We start from the raw sequence: 19488 nt of genomic DNA on the forward strand, positions 1-19488 counted from the left end.
ATGGAGGCCAAATTATTGCTGGCATGCAGAGGAGCGAGTTGCTCCACTTTGTCCTCACAGCAACTCTGCGAGACGGAGAAATAGTGACTAGCAACTACACAGAATCATAACGGAGCCAAATCGGACTGAAGGCAAATATGCCTGGTCTTCTTCTGGGTAAGATAATGGGGTACCCAGCTGGAGCTGGACATTTATTTACTAAGTTAAAATCCCACCTTTCCTCTAGAACAGGCATTTCCAACAGGTAGATCTACTGGTAGATCACTGGACATCTGTGGTAGATCACTGGTAGATCAGTGGCTCCCGCAAAGAAGCTAAAAAACTTTGGCTCCCCTAAAAAAACAATTCAATGTATTTCCCCTGCACCCCTAAAATGACCTGAACCACCAAAAACAGGGCTTCCCTTCCTAAAAAAGCTCAATGTCGCTTTCCTCCCCCCTAAAGAAGCTCAACAACTTTTACGTGAACCCCAAAAAACCAGGGCTTTCCTTCCTAAAAAAAAGCAACTTTGACCTGAACCCCCCAAAAGCTTTAGAAAAGTGCCACCCAGAACCACAATGGCACAAACAGGATGGGTGACTGACCAGCCCACCTTCTGTACGCCTGTAGTTCACTGGGGCTTGTTGGTGTCTCAGACTCCTTTTTAATCTACCAGCCTGAAAACCCCAGACTTTGACGATGAGGCCAGACAAATCTGGGCAAGGGAATTATCATAAAGGATTCACTTTCTGTACTGCTTCTTCCCATGCTGCCAGAAACTGACATGAGTCTGACAAGCAGAACTGATCAGGTGTGAGGAAACAGCTGGGAATCCTGCTTTTGCCTCTGGCTCACAAACAGAAAGCTGCAGAATTTGATCTAAAGAGAGCTAATGGAAATATATGTATTGTGTGTGTAGGCCTGCACAAGCCTTGAGCCAGACAGGGGGATTTAGGCTCCACACACAGACCTTGGAAGCACCAGCTTGCGTTCCTATTCCTTGACCCACATGCCCCATGGAAGATGGAGAATGCTTGTTTTCTCCTGCCCTGGAGGGTAGCATTTGAACCCATGGATTCAAGTTACAAGAAAGGAGATGCCGGCGAAACATCAGGAAGAACCTCCTGACAGCAAGAGCTGTTACGCAGTGGAACAGACACCCACAAGAGGTGGTGAACTCTCCTTCCTTCAAAGTTTTAAAGCAGAGGTTGGATGGCCATTTGTCATGGATGCTTTAGTTGAGGTTCCTGCATTTCAGGGAGTTGGACTAGATGACCCTTGGGGTCCCTTCCACTTCTACAATTATATGCAGCGCGTTGTGGCATTTCCAGGCACCCTAGGTGTGTTCTGGGCAGGGCACAAAGGGCAATCAGAAACCGCCGTGCCAGTCCAAACCTTACCGCTGACACTACCAAGCAGGTGTGCACTGGGTGGAGCACGTAGGGTTCACAGAGCCTGCCACGCCAGCCCAGCCCTCCCCACTAGAGCTAAGCAGAGCCATGCTGCACCATCTGCCTGCGCATGCAGAAGGGAGCCCAGCCAGCCAACATGGGGGCTGGGGACATGCCGGCCAGGCAGGGCAGAACAGGGATCCCTGTGTGGGAGCCCTTTGTTTGCGTCCTCTCAATGTGCGCTTGGGGCTAGCCCCCTCCTAGCCCCAGCCCCAACCCCATGATTCTGTGAACCTATGACAATAACGCTGGCAAAACCAGGGCATATTCTTTCACTTCTCCATTTATTCATATCTACACACACTCACACCCAACTCTATGTCCTCCATCCAGAAAAGCAAGAGGCATGGTCTTAGCTGGTCTGAGGACATATTCCAGCCAGGAAAACAAAATACGGTACTTTAGGAAGTGTGAAGAAGGGCCGGTGAGGGTTGTGGCCTAGGGAGAAAGTATGTGGCCTGGGGAGACTCCTGAGGGCCAGAAAGAGAGGACAGGCATACCACATTCACACACACACACCCCAAGCAAGAGGTGTTCCTACCCCTGCTTAACATTTTTCATCCTGCCCTTCTGCTAAGGAACTCAATGCTTTTTTGCAAAGGTTCTGTTCTGGGGCTCCACACACACAAGGAAAATTGTGCAAAGCTAGGAGCCCCTGAAACACACATGCAGCTGCAAGGCAGAGGGCTGCTTACTGGGGTCTGGGGAGGTTAAGTGTGGGCTCTTGGATACTGTCGTGTGTGGGCTCTTGCTCTCTTCCCAAAGCCTGGTAAGGGAGGAAAACTTGCTGAGTGTGCGGGTGAGAAATAAATGAAGAGAATATACTTATTTTTTTACCCCAACCACATAAGGCTGCAGATGTGTAAGTAAAGCAAGTGCCAATTGGGGGCTTACTGTAGTCTGATCCATTCAGAAGTGAACCTTCCCAATTCACACTTTCCAAAACAATATGTGGCGAATGTATAGCAGCCTTAGGAAATGCCTTGATTTTTATTTTTTATTTTTTTACCTTGAGCCAGGGTAGCTGCAGGTCTACCTGCCTTGCAGCATGACACCTTCTATTCTTAGCCTTGCTATATACTGAGTGGACAGAAAGGCCTTTGAACTGGACACTCTCTGTTTATATCCATTTGTGTTTGATTTTCTAAATGGTGCCTTCCAGATCTTCATACGTCACAGCATAACCTTATAGTAGCTGTCTGATGTGGTAAGATTTTCAACTCAGCAGAATCCAAGCTGAACTACACTCATTTTTCCATGCCCTCAATTCCTTGCTTATACTGTAATCTCACAGTAAGGTTTTGCTGCCACTGGCCACAATCCCTGAACTGCTAATAAATTAAAACAAATAAATAAAAACACAAATAGAACCCATACGCCATTCCTTCTAACAGCAAACTCAAGGGACTCGAGTGCCTATCATTTTGGAAGCAGAATGAGGGAACACCTAAAAATAAGGTTGCAGTTTCTACATTTGCAGGAGTCTCCGTGGGTACAATGAAGTATGCATGTTTGCAATTAAAAAGGAAACAAATGAATAAAACAAGACAAAGACCTGTCAGCTTCCAGGATATTCAGAATGTTGAGGGTTGAGTTGGACCTTGAATTTTTACTGTCTGTTTTCTTACGCTCAATTATTTTCAATAGGCCTCCAGCTAATCTTTCCTCAGTATTTACAAGAGAAATTTGTGCAGTCAGCATTGAGCTACATAATGTGCAATGGAGAGGGAGAATATATATGCCGAGACAGCCAGTGTGGATGTCAGTGTGCAGAAGAATTTCCACAGTGCAACTGTCCCATCACCGACATTCAGATCATGGAATACACATTGGCCAACATGGCAAAATCTTGGACAGAAGCCTACAAAGACCTGGAGAATTCAGGTAATGAAGAGGAAAGGAGAAGGCATTTCAAAGGAATTACATACTAAAACTACCCTATACCAGGCCCAGATATTTTCCCAGCTGGCTGTGTATTATCTGCTCCAACTGACAGCAGCTTATATAGGGCAGATGTAGTCAACAACGTCATGAGTATCCAATGTGGTGCCCTCCAAATGCTGTTAAACTACAACTCCTACCATCCCTGACCTGCAATGCTGTAAGGGGTTTGATAGGAGTTGAAATCAAACAACATCTGGATGGCCACAGTGTCCCCAATCCTGGTCTAGAAAATGTATTCTTCACATACTAAAGGAAAGATGGGGAACCTACAGCCTTTCAGATGCTGTTAGATGACAAATCCCATCAGCTATGGCCACTGGCAATGCTGGATGTGGGTAATGGGACTTGTAGTCCAATGGCATCTGGAGGGTGTCATGTTGGCTTCCCATTTTCTATGGTTTCGGGCAGAGATATCTTCCCTTACCTGGTTCCTGATCATTTTAACTCATGAATGGGAGACCTTGTTTTCGACATAAGGGCCACATTCTGTTCTGGGCAAACCTCTGGGGAGTCATATACCAGGCTTGGGGGGGGGGGATGTGAGATTTACCTTTGTATACCACAGCCACACCCACCAGCCAGGCAGCCATGCAAGAAGCATTGTCAGAGTTATTGGGTGGATAGCAGGTCAAAATACTAAAGGAGGGTACAAAGTGAGAATAGAAGGGGGTGTAGCCTGGGGAAAGAACCAAGCAGTAGATCCCCCCCCCCCCCCGGTTTTAAGTGGAAATGCCAGGAACTGAACCTGGGACCTCATGCATGCAATATATGGGCTCTACCAATAATTTCAAATTCTCCCCAAAGTTTGCCAAACTATAAAAAAATAACAGAAAATTAAAGAGGGCATAGTGCTACCCACACACGACCACAAAAACCCCCACAACTCCGCCCTTTCTCTGTTCTTGGCTTTACATGTGTCTTTGTGAATTTCGCAGACGAATTTAAATCTTTCATGAAGAGGCTACCTAACAACCATTTCCTGACCATTGGAAGTATCCACCAGCACTGGGGGAATGACTGGGACCTTCAGAACCAGTACAAACTCCTGCAGAGCTCCATGGAGGCCCAACGCCAGAAGATCCAGCGCACTGCCCGCAAGCTTTTCGGCCTCAGTATCCGTTGCCGGCACAATCCTAACCACCAGCTGCCGCGAGAAAGGTACTGGTCATCCTTATTTATGTAAGGGGTGATATACTGTATTTAGAGAGTGCTTGATCCATGCATTAAGAGTTCAACATGCTTATTGTATACCACTTTATGCGTAAGAAGTGTGCACATCTTTTTTCTTTTTCTTTTTGCTCAGATTTCAGTATACAAAAGTAGCAGGAGAGACAACTGCTTTCTTTCTTTCCTCATTTGAGCATTGGTGCAAATTAGGCAAGACTCCAGGCAAGACTATAGCCCTCTATGCTTACTTGAGCATAAGGGAGACAAATTCAATTCACTTCCCATTTAAGCATGAACTTTGCAAAACAGTACATGGACTGAAACAATGCCATGCTTTTAAATTCACAGTTCTCAAAATATTGCAGTGCTGTTCTCCAGCCAAGTAATGAACAGGTAACTCTCATTTTACACTTACTTTGCTTACATGATCACAGCTTTGTGCAGGTGTAGGGAGGGAAAGCAAGTAAATGGGTGGGTGGGTGGATGGAGAACTGTGGAAACCCACTCTCCATTTATTTTCCCCATATACCTGCACAAAGCTGGGACTCTGGCAGCATCTCAGAGCCCTCTTGCCACATTCCAAAAACTTGATAAGCAATGCCCGCTGCTTTGGAAATGAGGCTCAAGGGTTCTGTCAGGGTCCTAGAGCTCTCCTGTCTCCTTCCCAAAGTTGGGCAAGTGCTTACTGGGATATGGGATGGTGGCAGAAGGGCCCTGAGAAACTGCCAGAGCTCTTGATCTGCCTTCCCTGGGCTCCTGGCTTTATGTGTTTTTACTTGTATGTTTGGACCCCCAGAACCAAATGCTTGAGTAAGATGAGAGTTACCTGTACAGTGGTACCTCGGAACAAAATAAATAAATAAATAAAATCCTTCCAGTAGCACCTTAGAGACCAACTAAGTTTGTTCTTGGTATGAGCTTTCGTGTGCATGCACACTTCTTCAGATACACTGAAACAGAAGTCACCAGACCCTTATATACAGTGAAAGAGTGAGGAGGGGTGTTACTAGGTCTCTCCGTGGTTTTGAGTTTAGTAATGAGTTGCAATTCAGCAACTTCTCTTTCCACTCTATTTCTGAAATTCCTTTGTATTAAGACAGCTACTTTGAGATCTTGTATAGAATGTCCTGGGAGATTGAAGTGTTCTCCTTCTGGTTTCTCTGTCTTGTGATTCCTGATATCAGATTTATGTCCATTTATCCTTTGGCGTAGGGTTTGGCCTGTTTGTCCAATATAGAGAGCTGAAGAGCACTGCTGGCATTTGATGGCATACACAATGTTAGAAGATGAGCAATTAAATAGTCCTGAGATGGTATGTTTGATGTTGTTGGGGCCAGTAATGGTGTGGTCTGGTTTTATGTGGCAGTAAAGTTGGCATGTGGGTTTATTGCAGGCTCTGGTACCAGTGTCCATGTTGAGTCCTGTTGTTGTATTATTGTGGGTAAGGAGTTGTTTAAGATTGGGTGGCTGTCTGTAGGCGATGAAAATCTTGATGAAAGGACCTGGTCTGAACAAAGACATTGGATTCTTATCTCATTATACATGACAAAGCTATCTTTAGCCATCTCACCCCTTGCTTTTTCCTTTAGGACTAATTGCAGTCGTTAACAGTCATCAACAGGTTTTCCACACCCATCAGCCAATCACCCATTCCCACCACCCTTCTGAGTAATACCCCTCCTCACTCTCTCACTATATATAAGGGTCTGGTGACTTCTGTTTCAATGTATCTGAAGAAGTGTGCATGCACACGAAAGCTCATACCAAGACCAAACTTAGTTTGTCTCTAAGGTGCTACTGGAATGATTTTTTATTATTATTATTATTTTTTTACTATGGCAGAACAACACGGCTTCCTACCTGTAAGTGGTACCTCGGGTTATGTACGCTTCGGCTTGCGTACTTTTCGGGTTATGAACTCCGCTAACCTGGAAGCGCAACCCGACACACACATGATTTGCGCATGTGCAGAGCGTTTTTCGCTGTTTTCCCCGGGTTTTTCCGGTCTGCGCGTGCGCAGAACAAATTATTCAGGTTACGTCCATTTCGGGTTACGTACTGTAACCCGGAACGAATTAAGTACGTAACCCGGGGTACCGCTGTACACAGAAATGCATACACAGGGTTAAAGTGGGCATCTATTAGTGAAAGAAAGAAAGAAAGAAAGAAAGAAAGAAAGAAAGAAAGAAAGAAAGAAAGAGATTTATGTAAGGAAAATGCTTTGCAAAAATGCATAGATTATGCAAAATTGTATAAAAATGTATGTATTAGGAGAAATTCAAACCAAAATTATACATTTTCATGATGACTTTAAAAAAAACCCTCAGAAAGTGATGTGGATGTAAAATGAACTTAAAAATGAGAAATGGAGAGAAACTGAAATTGTAAGATTTGCCTAATCTTCCTTTGAGGAGAAAGTTGTAGTTTGTCTAGTAATCCAAGATGATATTTGTGAATCCTTGTCCACAGGGCAAGAAATCAGGCTGTACAAAACTGCACAGATTAGAGAAAATTGCACACAACATTACTGGAAATAATACTGCAAAAATGCATTATGTTGGGGGAATTTTTTGCAACCACGTGTGGAATAGGAACAATGAGTATGCAGGTGCCTATGAATTTTCGTGCATTTTTAAAGAAAAATTGCAAACTGATTCATAAATGAGGCAAATGGTACAAAAGATTTGAAAAATTAAAAACAGATAGGGGATAAATGACAGGTTTGTCCATCCTCTACTTGTGTACATGAATGCAGGACAACACTCCTGGGAATTTGGTCAGCATTATAGATGAGTGGCTTCTCCTTGTCCCATTTTGTTGGCAGGAGGACTGTACTGCAAAATTGGAGACGTGCAAATTTTGACACGTGCAAAGGTCACCAATCCTGGATAGCCCCTGTGGTTTCTGCTTCCTTTCTCTTTCTCTCTTGATAAGTAAATAGAGTTGGGAAAGGAAGACAGAAAAGTGGCCCCTTCCCCACTTCCTCTTTTAGCTCTATGTGCTCGGAAGTATTCTACTAGCTCTCAGTTTTATCCACACCATTTGATAAAGCAAAGTGTGTGGGGCGTGCATGCGTGTGTACGCATGTGCACACATGCACACACATGTCCTTTAACTTTCTGTGCCAGGGGTAAGGAGGCATCTGGTCCAGGAAGCAGAAACGTAAGAAGAAACTGCTGGATCAGGCCAATGACCCACCCAGTCTAGTGTTCTATTCTTACAGTGGCCTGTAAGCTGGGCATGAACCCACCAGAAATTCCCAGTAACTGGTATTTTAAAAACTGAGTGGCATAGTTGAAGAATCTCTGTTCTCCAGAAATAGCTGTATTCAAAGCCAGCAATACCTGGGATGCTTACAACAGCAATCGTCTCCACTTGATGTGATAAGACCCTAAGAAGAGCCATTTAGCCCAGCATTTCCATTTTTCACAGTGGCCAACCAGAGGCCTCTGGGAATCTCACTGTCCTGGTTCCCACCTGGCTCTTGCTTGTTAAATTGTAGAATCATAGAATTGTACCCAAAGGGTCATCTAGTCCAAACCCCTGCAATAAAGGGATCACAGCTATATAGTGTAATTATCAAACTCTCAGTGCTTCCTTAGTGTTTCTAATAGGATTTTTCATTATTATTCATTTTGGTAGTTTTTCCAAAGTTAACTAAGTTGAAAGTGAGTGGAAGTGTGGTGAACCTCTTTCTCTTTGTTTTCCTTCAAGTGACCAGAGTATGGTGGTTCCATTGCACTCAGTCAAAAATCCAAATATGCCCACAAGCCTAAAAAGTTGACAACACTTGACACATTGATTTCGGGGAGTGATGATTAGTTTGGTTCACATTAAAATGTGAACCAATTTTCTCCCCTATCTTTAGGGAAGCAGGCATGCTGAGTCCAGTTAGGACAGGAGGCAGTTTTTCAAGTAGCATAGGTTTCAGATTATGACAGCAACTTAGTGGAGAAAGTTAGTGTGTTTTCTTCAACAGATATCCAGACTCAGCTTCACGGTCCACTGTTCAGCCTCTGTCTTTGCCACACGTCTGACATGAGTTTACTGGAATATACCTTGCACAAAATTAGACCCAATATGGCCCCATACTGGGGCAATTTTGACTGTGTGAATGCCCCGACCGAGACAGCAGCATTTAATATGTGCCACTGACTTTGAAAAGATGGAGTGGTTATATTAACAGCATGACACTCTCTGTCCCATTCACAAAGGTCTAATAGAAATAGCATGTTCTATATTCAATTATAGCCTAAAGGAACGTGCTGACACTCAACTGCCCTTCCGGAAATGAAGCAGGATAGAGCTGAATGCTGAAAGGGAAAGTTGTGTTCAGCCAATTTTAATGGTGCAGGAAGGTGTGAATCCAGATTTTTGAAAAGCTATACTCTCCCCCCCCCCCAGTTTCACTCTTTGTTTTTTTTTTATCTATAGATTTTGTTTGCCAAACAAGCAGAGCAAATGAAGTTAATTAAAAAAAATAAAATTAAAAGTGACTCAAGTGGAAATGGAATCAAATGCTGAATTCGTTTCCTTTTTTTTTGTTTTTTGCTGACCTGTTTGTGTGATTTCTGAATGGGCAGGCTGATGCATAGTTTGCCTCAGGGAAGGCTGCTAACTTTGCAGGGTGGAGGGGAGTAATAGATTTAAGAGCTCTGAGCTTGACTGAAGATTTATGGGCCTGTTGTGCTTTGAGTTTTGTTTCGCTTTGCTTTTTTTGTGAGAATTGCGAGAGTAGCTGATGCAGGCGGATGGAAATACGGCAAATGGAAATGTATGGTGATGAAGAGGAGCTTCTGCAAAGCCAGATCAGGTGTTCAAAACGATATATTAAAATATTTGTGGGATTCAACTAGGATCGCATATAAAATGGCCACTTACCATCTTGCCGGTGAGCAGCGGTTGCGGCCCAATGCGATGCCTCCTCTCTCGCATGGACGCACATTGCCGTTTTTGAATGTTTCCCCATCCCCTCTGGCCAACGCAGAGGCTCATGGATTCCCATAAAACCCGTCCTTCAAATAAGCCAATCTGTGGCGGTCCGGGGGTGGGCAGTGGGGGGTGGGCATTTACTTAGCCCGGCTGACCACTCAGCACAGCATTCAGTTGGCTGGGAGAGCCACCCACATTTCCCCTCCCTTCATTAATAGTTGGTTACTGCTCTAACCATTTCTTTTCAGCTAGCCAGGCTTTGCTGTGGTCTTTTGACGGTTGCGATATTCAGAGCCAGGAAGGAATTTTCCCTACTCTGCAGGTTTTGCCTTCTCCATAGTATTAGTCACAACTTAGGCGATTTAGGCCTTGGGCAGAATCCTATAGTCTTTCATCCAATTGGGGTGTGGTGAAGTAGTGACTCAACCACCCCCTGTTAATGGTGATGTTAACAGGGTACGCCGTTAGAGTGGTCTGGAGGGAAGTCTTTGTCCAAAAAGCCAGTTGTTAGGGCTAGCGGGCCATAGAGCTTACCTCAGCGTTTGGGGACTATCTGCATAAACTTGTTTTTTTTGTGATGGATCCACCCCCAGATAGACCCTGTCATGCCTCAGACCTCCAGCAGGGGAGGGGCTGAGAGGAATACACACCCAATGCATATGCCAAGGCTTCCTATATCTGAAATCAGTAAAGTTGTGGCCATTTCAAATACCAGACAGTTGTGTCTATTCATTTTACCCCTCAGCAGTTAGGCACACTGGGCAGGGGGACTCTGCATTAGGGCACCCCACCAAGCACCACTTTCCTACATCTTTTTCTTCCTCTACCGCCTAAAGCCTAGTAAGTGAGTAAAACCTGCTGGGTGCATGGGTGAGGGGAAAAATAAATAAATTGAGAGAAGTGGGTGGTGGGTTTCCCCACATCTCCATTTTTAATTTTATCCCCCCCCCCCATGTAAGGTTGTTATTGCATAAGTAAAGCAAGTGCAATATGCAAGCTTACTGCATGCAAAAAATGTGTAAACCCATCAAAATTTACATACAGAAAAATATTTCTAAGGAGAAATTTGCACTAAAATTCTGATGAATTTTCATTTTTTTTTAAAAAAAGCAAATTGCTGTGAAAATGTGGCTTAGATGCATCCTTGTGGCTTAGAACCAGGCAACACCTTCACAGATGGGAGCAGACTCTCTTCTCCAGTGGAGTGTGCACTTGCAATCTCAGCATTCCTGCAAACACAACAGTCTTGCAAGTGAGCAATCAATGAAAGCTTGATGAGTACAGAAGGAAGTATGGTCGGGGTACCTTTGGCACTTCCATCCATTTCTGAACTTCTTGCATTGCTCCTGAGTCATGACTCATGAGTGCTGTGTCTGCTGCCAAGCCTGTACTGTTACTTGGCTGAATAAATACAAGTAAGAGCTTCTGTCTGCATATTTTGGGTGGGAGCCAGGGCAATGAGATTCCCAGAGGCATCTGGTTTGCCGCTGTGAGAAACGAAGATGCCGGGCTAGTTAGATGGACCTTTGGTCAGATCCAGCACGACTCTTCTTAGGGGTTTTTTTTCCACACCAAGTGGAAAAGATCGCTGTTGTAAGTGTTCCAGATATTGGAACACTTGGAATTTGAACACAGCTATTTCTGGAGAATGCTGCCTGTAGCACAGGGGTGGTGAATCAGTGGCCTGGGGTCCGGATCTAGCCCCAGGGGTACAAAAATGGTTTTCTTGGCCGAGTACACTGTATGTGCATTGGGCCCTCCAACCCACTTGCAAAAGAGGACACAGGTTTGCATGAAAGTCCCATGTGCTACTTTTTTTGGGGGGGGGGGTTCTTTAACATCCACCCATACTTATCATGCAGTAGTATTTGCAGAAAATAATTTCTAGGGGGTACCTGATCTCAGGGAGACCCACCACAGGAAGGATGTGTCCTGGTTGCTAGATGGGGAAAAGAAGAACACAGTTTCCAAGGAGTAGGAAATGATACAGAAGCACCTAAAAGGGGAGGGGGGAAACAGCAGCTGTTTAGGACCCCAGGAATTCCTTTTGCCCAGTGTCAAAACAACTCATTTGTCAATCACAGCTCTGGCTTCACTTACTGGCTAAAAACGCTTAAAAAAAAAAAAAAAAAAAAAAACATGGAACAGCCAGGCTGGCTCATCTCACAGAAATTGCTTAGCAGAGTACATTTTGCTTCATAACCTTGAGAGAAGTAGTTCCCTGCTGGTTCTGAACCTGGTTCATCAATACCCACTGTATCGGCCTCTTGGGTTATCTATCCAGCCCATGAAACCACTTCTAGTGACCTGCCAGCCCTCTGCTAAACTCACAAATTTATTACATTGGAAAAGTACTTCTCACTCTGGCACACAACCATTAGTGGAAAACCATAGAGGCTCAGAAAAAAGCACAGGGCTTTCTTTCACCCCATCACTGTGGTGAGCTATGCTGTGATGTGGGGAGGGAAGTGGGGGGGACGGAGGGGAGCATCCTCTCCTCCTAGCCCATTGCTGTGATGGGGAAGACTTCCCTTCCCCCCCTCCCCCACACCAAATGGATACACCTCTGGTGATCTGTAGGTGATGAGTGGGGTGCCTGAATATGTGTGCATCTCTATGTGCCTGTCTGAGTGTGTGTGTGTGTGTGTGTGTGCACGCCTGTGTATTTGCACTCTGTGTATGGTGTGTGTGTGTGTATCTTCTAACACACATGAGTGTGTGTGTGTTGGACACCTTGGCCCAACCCATTGCTAGGAAGTAGTCATTAAAGAGCTGATCACCCTTATGTTTTAGCCCTCATGCTGAAAATTGTTAGTCACATTTGCAGTAAAAGAGCCTCGTGGAATATTTTCTTTTTTTTTCTTTTTTGGGGGGAGGGGAGAATAATTTTTATTGGTTTTACAAAATAATTCATACAATTGACACATTTAAATTTTAAAATAAAACAAGATTCTTCCGAATCTTAGGACTTCCCTCCTCCCCTCCGTGGTTCCTTTAAATATCTTTGTCAACTGCATATTATAGTTCATCCAAATTATAGTCCTCCAATATGTCCAAAGTCTTTGTAACTTTGCAAGAGTTGTTCAGAGCCTGCTAAAGAGTTCAAGTGTTTACAGTGTTCCTTTAAATACAATCTAAGTTTCTCCCATTCTCTATTGAAGTTTTGATCCTCATGATTTCTAATTTTCCCAGTCAATCTAGCCATCTTTGCATTGTCCCATAGTTTCATCTGCCAGTCTGCTTTTGTGGAATATATTCAGGAAGCACCTCTGTGAATGTGCACCTAACTGGCAAAAGAAAGAAGAAAGAAAGAGTTTAAGAGAATTTTTGTTTTGAGGGGCACAGCTGTGAGTCTCCCTCCCCTTTTTGTCAGTGTTGCTACACAACTCTCAGCTATATTCCCTTTGGTTTATATTCCCTTTGGCCATTCCTGTGGTATTTGGCCTTTCTTCTTCAGATTGGGGTGTAGTTGTGCTGATTTTGACATGGAAACAGAAAGCAATCAACATCTCTGAGAGAATCCCCCCCTGTTCCATGAAATACCCTGAGGGGGTAATTCTGTTGGTCTATTGCAGTGATTTCCAACCAGTGTGCCATGGCACCATGGAGTACCTTGAATTATGGTCATGGGTGCCGTGGGCAACACTGGCATCTGTCCCTCTTTCCTTCCCTCCTTCCTCTGATGCCCTCTCTCGCATCTCTGCCTCTGACTTCTACAGCTGAATGGTGCCTCTGGGGCTGGCCCGCGGGTGCTGGTTGCCAGGAGCTGAGGCGGCCTCAGAGTAAGCAAGCAAACGGGTGAGGGAGGCCAGCCTGCCAGTCCACCAGCCCTTGCTGTTGGGAATGGACAGACAAGTACCAGGCTCCTGTGGGGCAGTGTGAGGAGGCACCTCTCTTTGGGGCGGGGAGGGGCAGCTCAGAGATCAGAGGCGGCATCTGGTGCTGCCCAAAGGACACCCAAAGAGAGGGGAGAGGAGAGGAGGCTGAGGGAACATTCCACAAGGGAGGGTGTTTGAAAAAGGGTGCGAGGCTGCCAGCTCTGCAGGCAAGGGGGACATAACTGGGCTCCTGAGCTGCACAGGGCTGCCACAGAAAGAATGTAGTTGGTCAAGGGAGCTGTGGACTCAAAAAGGTTGAAAACCTTTGGTCTATTGTATCAAATACAGGGATACTCCCCTTGCAGCGCCTTAAAAGCTAACAGATTGTTTAGCCCCTGTGCTTTGCCTGTCATTTGCTGAGCTTCTCTGATTCCATAGAGGGGCTCTATATAAATTGGATCCAATTCGCTATCTTCCATCTTCAGAGGTGCATTCTCAGAATGCATTATGTCAAGTTAGCTTTTAAAATGCCAAAAGATTCTGTGTTTTCTGAAATGCATCCTTGCCTTCAGCAAAAATGTGGAACCGTCCTTGGCAGAGACTAAGAAGGTGAGTTCTGCAGTGTTAGCCATTGTTGATGTGGCTTTGTTGCTGGGCTTGTTCTGTGAGAACAATATTTATAGATTTCAGTGTCTCTCCCCCCCCCCCAATCCAGTGCCTTGACTTCCTTCTACCTCGCAGGAGAGGGAGAGGGGGTGATAGACTCTAGCAGCTTCAGCACAAGCAAGACATGTGATAAAAGTCCTTTCACACTTCCAAAACCCTCTGGAAGCACATAACTGCTGATTCATTTTCTCCTTACTCCCCACTCTCTTTCTCTCTCTTTTCTCCTTCCTTCTGGTCTTCCTTTTCAGGCAGCTTTGGCTGTATCACTGGCAGGAGGGGCAGTGAACGGAAGTGCCTTGTGTCCCCTGTGCACCTCCATGTTGCTGAATATGTATTATGTCTGCACAGGATGAAATGTGCAAATTGGTTCTGCCTGGAAGAGCAAATGCCAGTGGGTAGCCCCACTGTGCTGAAGCTATGGGAAAAAGAAAATTAGGTCCAGGCTAGTGGGTGCAGAACTGACTCATTTGTCAGCTGCCTAGGCAACAACAGCCTGACTGTTGAGGCAGTGAGTGACTGTGTCTCTCTCTGTCACACCTAGGAGGAGAGAAGTATCAGGCTGCAGCCACTAGACTTTGCAATACTTCAGCCCTAAGACTACATCTGGCTCATGGCCTAATTTCTTTTAAACACACACACACAAATAAATAAAACATACACATGGGGGAGAGAATAGAGCCCTGAGGCACCCCACAAGTGAGTGCCCAAGGTTCCAAACACTCACCTCCCAACACCACTTTGTGACACAGTCCAGGATGAAGGAGTGGAACCACTGCATAACCACTGCCCTCAGCTTCCAACCCCACTAGACAATCCAGAAGGATACCATGGTCAATGGTATCAAAAGCCACTGAGAGACCCAGTAGAACTAGGAAACAGATTTCACCTCTGTCCCTAGCCTGCCAGAGATCATCAGCCAGCATGACCAAAGTGATTTCAGTCCTGTGATGGGGCCTGACCTGAATCCCAATTGGAATGGATCCAAATGGTTTGCATCCTCCAGACATGCCTGGAGTTGTTCAGCAACCACCCACTCAATTACTTTACACAAGAATGGAAGATTTGAGACTGGGTGATAATTAGCCATAATGGCTGGATCCAAAGATGGTTTCTAAAGGCGCAGTTTAATAACTGCTTCTTTAAGGGTGTCCAGGAAGACTCCCTCACAGAGGGAGGCATTCACCACCTGACTGAGCCCACTGCCCAGTCCTTCCAGGTTTCAAGACACCCCACCCTTCACACCCACATTCAAGTCTTGTTATGTTTCAGATGATATGAGAGGCAGAGGAGGGAGAGAGGAAACATTGCAGGGGGTTGGACTAACATTACCCATTGGACCCCTTCAAACTCTACAATTCTCTGATTCCTGCATTGGAGGTTGGGCTGAATGATCTTTAAATTACATATCTAGTCCTATCATTCCAAGCCCTCCTTCTCCCTCATCATCTTGATGAGTTCTGGTGTTTCTGCATCTCTCCGCCTTTTGTTTCCAGTCTTCTTTAAATTATACATGCCCATCCATTTCCCACCCTCCCACGCCAACTCCATATCTCACCACCCCCATTCCTCCCCCTTCCCATCTCCCTCCCTCAATTTGCCTTGCTCTTCTGCACTACTGTGTCATTTTTAAATCTGCCTTTGATACAGCACACAACCTAATGATTATTCTGGGGTCAAGCTAGGCAGGTGCCGTGAATCCTACTAATCCGACTCTCAGAACGTCCGCCTGTAATCACTCCTCCCAATATGCAGGGATGGCATCCTAATTTCTCATTAGTAAGTGTCTTGTCGCTGCAGAGCTGCTGAGAACTCTCAGCCTTTGGGAAAACAATGAGGCATTCATTAGCACAGCCAGGGAAGAGGGGGGAGTTGGAAAGAGCTCTTTGGACAGGAGGAAATGATGGTAGAATTAAGAAGTCCTGGAAAACTGCGACTGCTCTGTTCAGAGTGGTCCACTTGTTAGTCCCATCAGAAGAGGGCTAGCTGGCTGTAATCTGGTTGGGGTTCAACGACAGGAGGTTGAAGTTCTGAAGCGGGGGTGGCAAACTTGATGAGGCCCTCCAGATGTAGGCCAATGAGTATGATGTCCAAATGGAGTTCTCCTTCATTGGAGGTTTTTAAACAGAGGTTGAATGTCCTTCTGTGAGGGGTTCTTCAGTTGTTATTCCTGCATCATTGCAGGGGGCTGGACTAGATGACGCTAGAGCTCCCTGCCAGCTCTACAGTTCTGTGATTCTGTGAATGAGGGTCTCCCCAGTTGTCATGCTGAACACTACACCACACTTGCTGGCAGTCAGATAGGCAGAATAAGATATACTTATCTGTGAGATGGGTGGTAGACTAAATGCATCCATTTGTGTATTATTGTTCTTGAAAGATTTTATTGGAGCACAGGTTGGTTGCACTCAGTGTCTTGCTTCTAATTGTAGCAAGTGAAACTATGGGTAGTGGTCGTGGTTGCAGAATCTTTCCCCAATAATCCATTTTAATGGGTTATTCGGTTTAAAGGGGAAGTGTGTGTGTGTGTGTGTGTGTGTGTTAATATTTGTGAAATTATGCAGGGCACTGGTTGGTTACCAGTGTTATACCTATTTAGGGTATATCCATTGAAATTGATGGTATGACTTACTCTGATGGGTCTACTCTGAGTTGAGCTTTGATGGATTAAACACAACCCAGTGCAGAACAGTCACTTAATACTCAGCCCTGTTTAGGGAATTTTTTAAAAAATAAAAGATAAAAATGATTGATGTTTTAATGTACTGTATTTTTAATCTCATGTTGGAAGCTGCCCAGAGTGGCTGGGGAAACCCAGCCAGATGGGTGGGGTGGGCTTTAAGTAGATGATGATGATGATGATAATAATAATAATAATAATAATAATAATAATAATAATAATAATAGTAGTAGTAGTTGTTGTTGTTGTTGTTGCTGCTGTTGTTGTTGCTGCTGCTGCTGCTGCTACTACTACTACTACTACTACTCTGCACTTGTAAGAAATCAGTATTTTAATGTGGCTGGATCCACACTTTGGAATTCCTTGCCCATTGGCAACTTCCACTTAGCTACTTCATTTCTCTCACCTCTACTTTGTGGCATTGAGTTAAAATGATACCCTAGACAGCTGCCTTTAGAAATCTGGAGTTCATGCCCCTGTGCTTTCTCCCTTATAGGACAATACAGCAATGGCTGTCCCGGGTTCAGTCCCTGCTCTACTGCAATGAGAACGGGTTCTGGGGAACCTTCCTGGAAAGTCAGAGGAGCTGTGTCTGCCATGGAAGCACCAGCCTGTGCCAGCGACCAATCCCGTGCATCATTGGAGGCAACAACAGCTGTGCCATGTGCAGCCTGGCCAACATATCCCTCTGTGGCTCATGCAACAAGGGCTACCGTCTCTCACGGGGTCGCTGTGAGCCTCAGAATGTGGACTCAGAACGCAGTGAGCAGTTCATCAGCTTTGAGACGGACTTGGACTTCCAGGACTTGGAGCTGAAGTACCTCCTGCAGAAGATGGATTCTCGCCTGTATGTGCACACCACCTTCATCAGCAATGAGATCCGCCTGGACACCTTCTTTGACCCGAGGTGGCGCAAGCGCATGTCCCTCACCTTGAAGAGCAACAAGAACAGGATGGACTTCATTCACATGGTGATTGGGATCTCCATGCGCATCTGCCAAATGCGCAACAGCAGCCTGGACCCCATGTTCTTTGTCTACGTTAACCCATTTAGTGGAAGCCATTCCGAAGGCTGGAACATGCCCTTTGGAGAATTTGGCTACCCACGCTGGGAGAAAATCCGCTTGCAAAACAGCCAGTGCTATAACTGGACCCTGCTGCTTGGGAACAGGTGGAAAACCTTTTTTGAGACTGTCCACATCTACCTACGCAGCCGGACTCGGCTGCCCTCCCTGATGCGCAATGAGACTGGCCAAGGGCCTGTGGACCTCTCTGATCCCAACAAGCGTCAGTTCTACATCAAGATCTCAGACATTCAGGTGTTTGGATACAGCTTGCGCTTCAATGCTGACCTCTTGCGCAGTGCAGTGCAACAGGTCAACCAGTCTTACACACAAGGCGGGCAGTTCTACTCCTCCTCCTCCGTCATGCTCTTGCTTTTGGATATACGGGACCGAATCAACAGGCTGGCACCTCCTGTAGCTCCAGGGAAGCCCCAGCTGGATCTGTTCTCCTGTATGCTCAAGCACCGCCTGAAACTGACCAACAGTGAGATCATCCGTGTGAATCACGCACTGGATCTGTACAACACCGAAATCCTCAAGCAATCTGACCAGATGACTGCCAAACTCTGCTAACCAAGACTTTATGTACTTAGGTACTACCAGACTCACCTTTTTGCTGTAAAAAAAAACAAACACAAAACCCCCAACCCAACATTAAAAAAGAAGTTAAAAGAAAGAGATTTAAACAAATAAAAAAAATGTAAAATGTAATTAATATACGAGAGAGAGAGAGAGAGACAGAGAGTGATGGAAAGGTCTTTGTTTATTGGAATACTGAAAGAAAACCATTCAAGCAAATATGTAAAACTGCCGGGCATGTTTAGTTATTCCTGTAATCATTAAAAAGGGTCAGAACGTGAAAATCTGCTGAGGTGTTGCTCGGTGGGATTGGGAGTCAACAATATGGGAAGGGGGAGGGAATTACAGAACATGCAGAAACGGCTTTTTTCAGATTCCCTGTACTTAATTGTAAAGATTTCAGCTATGCAGGTGCCAAAAAGAAAGAAAACCAGAGTGAGAAAGAGAGAATTCTGTGTACATGTACCAAGAGTTGCCATTTCTCCTAATGGGAGCTAATGGTCAAAGATAAAAGAAATTTCTTTTGTGAAGTGTTACGGAAGCTTTATTCTCAGTCATTTTCCCCACTACTCTAGGATGAGTTTGACAACGACCATGACTACTACTCTGATTTGCATTGCCAAAGGGTATAATTTTATGGTTTGGAATTAAGGGTTTACCCGGCCAGTAATGCCTGGATGTGCTACAAATCACAGTGATAATATCTTTCAGACGTTATTTTGCATCAGGGATGGGGAGACCTCTGGCCTTCCAGATGTTGTCAGGCTCCAACTATTGTCAGTCCCAGCCAGTATGGCCAATGATCAGGGATGACAGGAGTTGTAGTCCAGAGGTGAGGAATCTTTTTCACCCCAAGAGCCACATTCCCCTTTTTGGCAGTGGTAGTGGCAGTGGGTGCAGCCCACCCTGGGTGTCATCCCTGAGCGGGGTGGCATCTCCATGCCATCCCCCTGGGAGGCTCACCTCTTGCCACGGGCAGCACCCCCTGGGCCGCTTACTGTGGGTGGCATCCCCCGGGACGCTCGCCACGGGCAGCTAGCCCTGTCCCCAGGTGCACAGCATGTGCACTGCTCCAGGTGCCAGAGCAGCTAGCTCTGCCTCTGCCTTTGGGGCAACTTTCTGGGAGCCACATGATAATGGTGGATGAACCCAGAGACAAAAGCAGGCAAAGCAACGAGAATGAAGTTTTTGCCTTCGTACAGCAAGCTAGT

General features: G+C 45.5%; 1 protein-coding gene across 1 annotated transcript in view; it reads left to right on the plus strand.

The window, feature by feature from the left end:
* BRINP1 (BMP/retinoic acid inducible neural specific 1) overlaps positions 1-18813 on the plus strand; it is a 112372-nt gene extending 93559 nt beyond the window's left edge. Inside the window, exons 6-8 of the mRNA XM_033137237.1 lie at positions 3078-3314; positions 4310-4532; positions 17131-18813. Of these exons, the coding sequence (XP_032993128.1) occupies positions 3078-3314; positions 4310-4532; positions 17131-18271 (1601 nt within the window). The 3' untranslated portion in view covers positions 18272-18813. The remainder of the gene's footprint in view (positions 1-3077; positions 3315-4309; positions 4533-17130) is intronic.
* Positions 18814-19488: the final 675 nt, after the last annotated feature.

Source organism: Lacerta agilis, chromosome Z, assembly GCF_009819535.1.
Source record: "Lacerta agilis isolate rLacAgi1 chromosome Z, rLacAgi1.pri, whole genome shotgun sequence".
NCBI lineage: Eukaryota > Metazoa > Chordata > Lepidosauria > Squamata > Lacertidae > Lacerta > Lacerta agilis.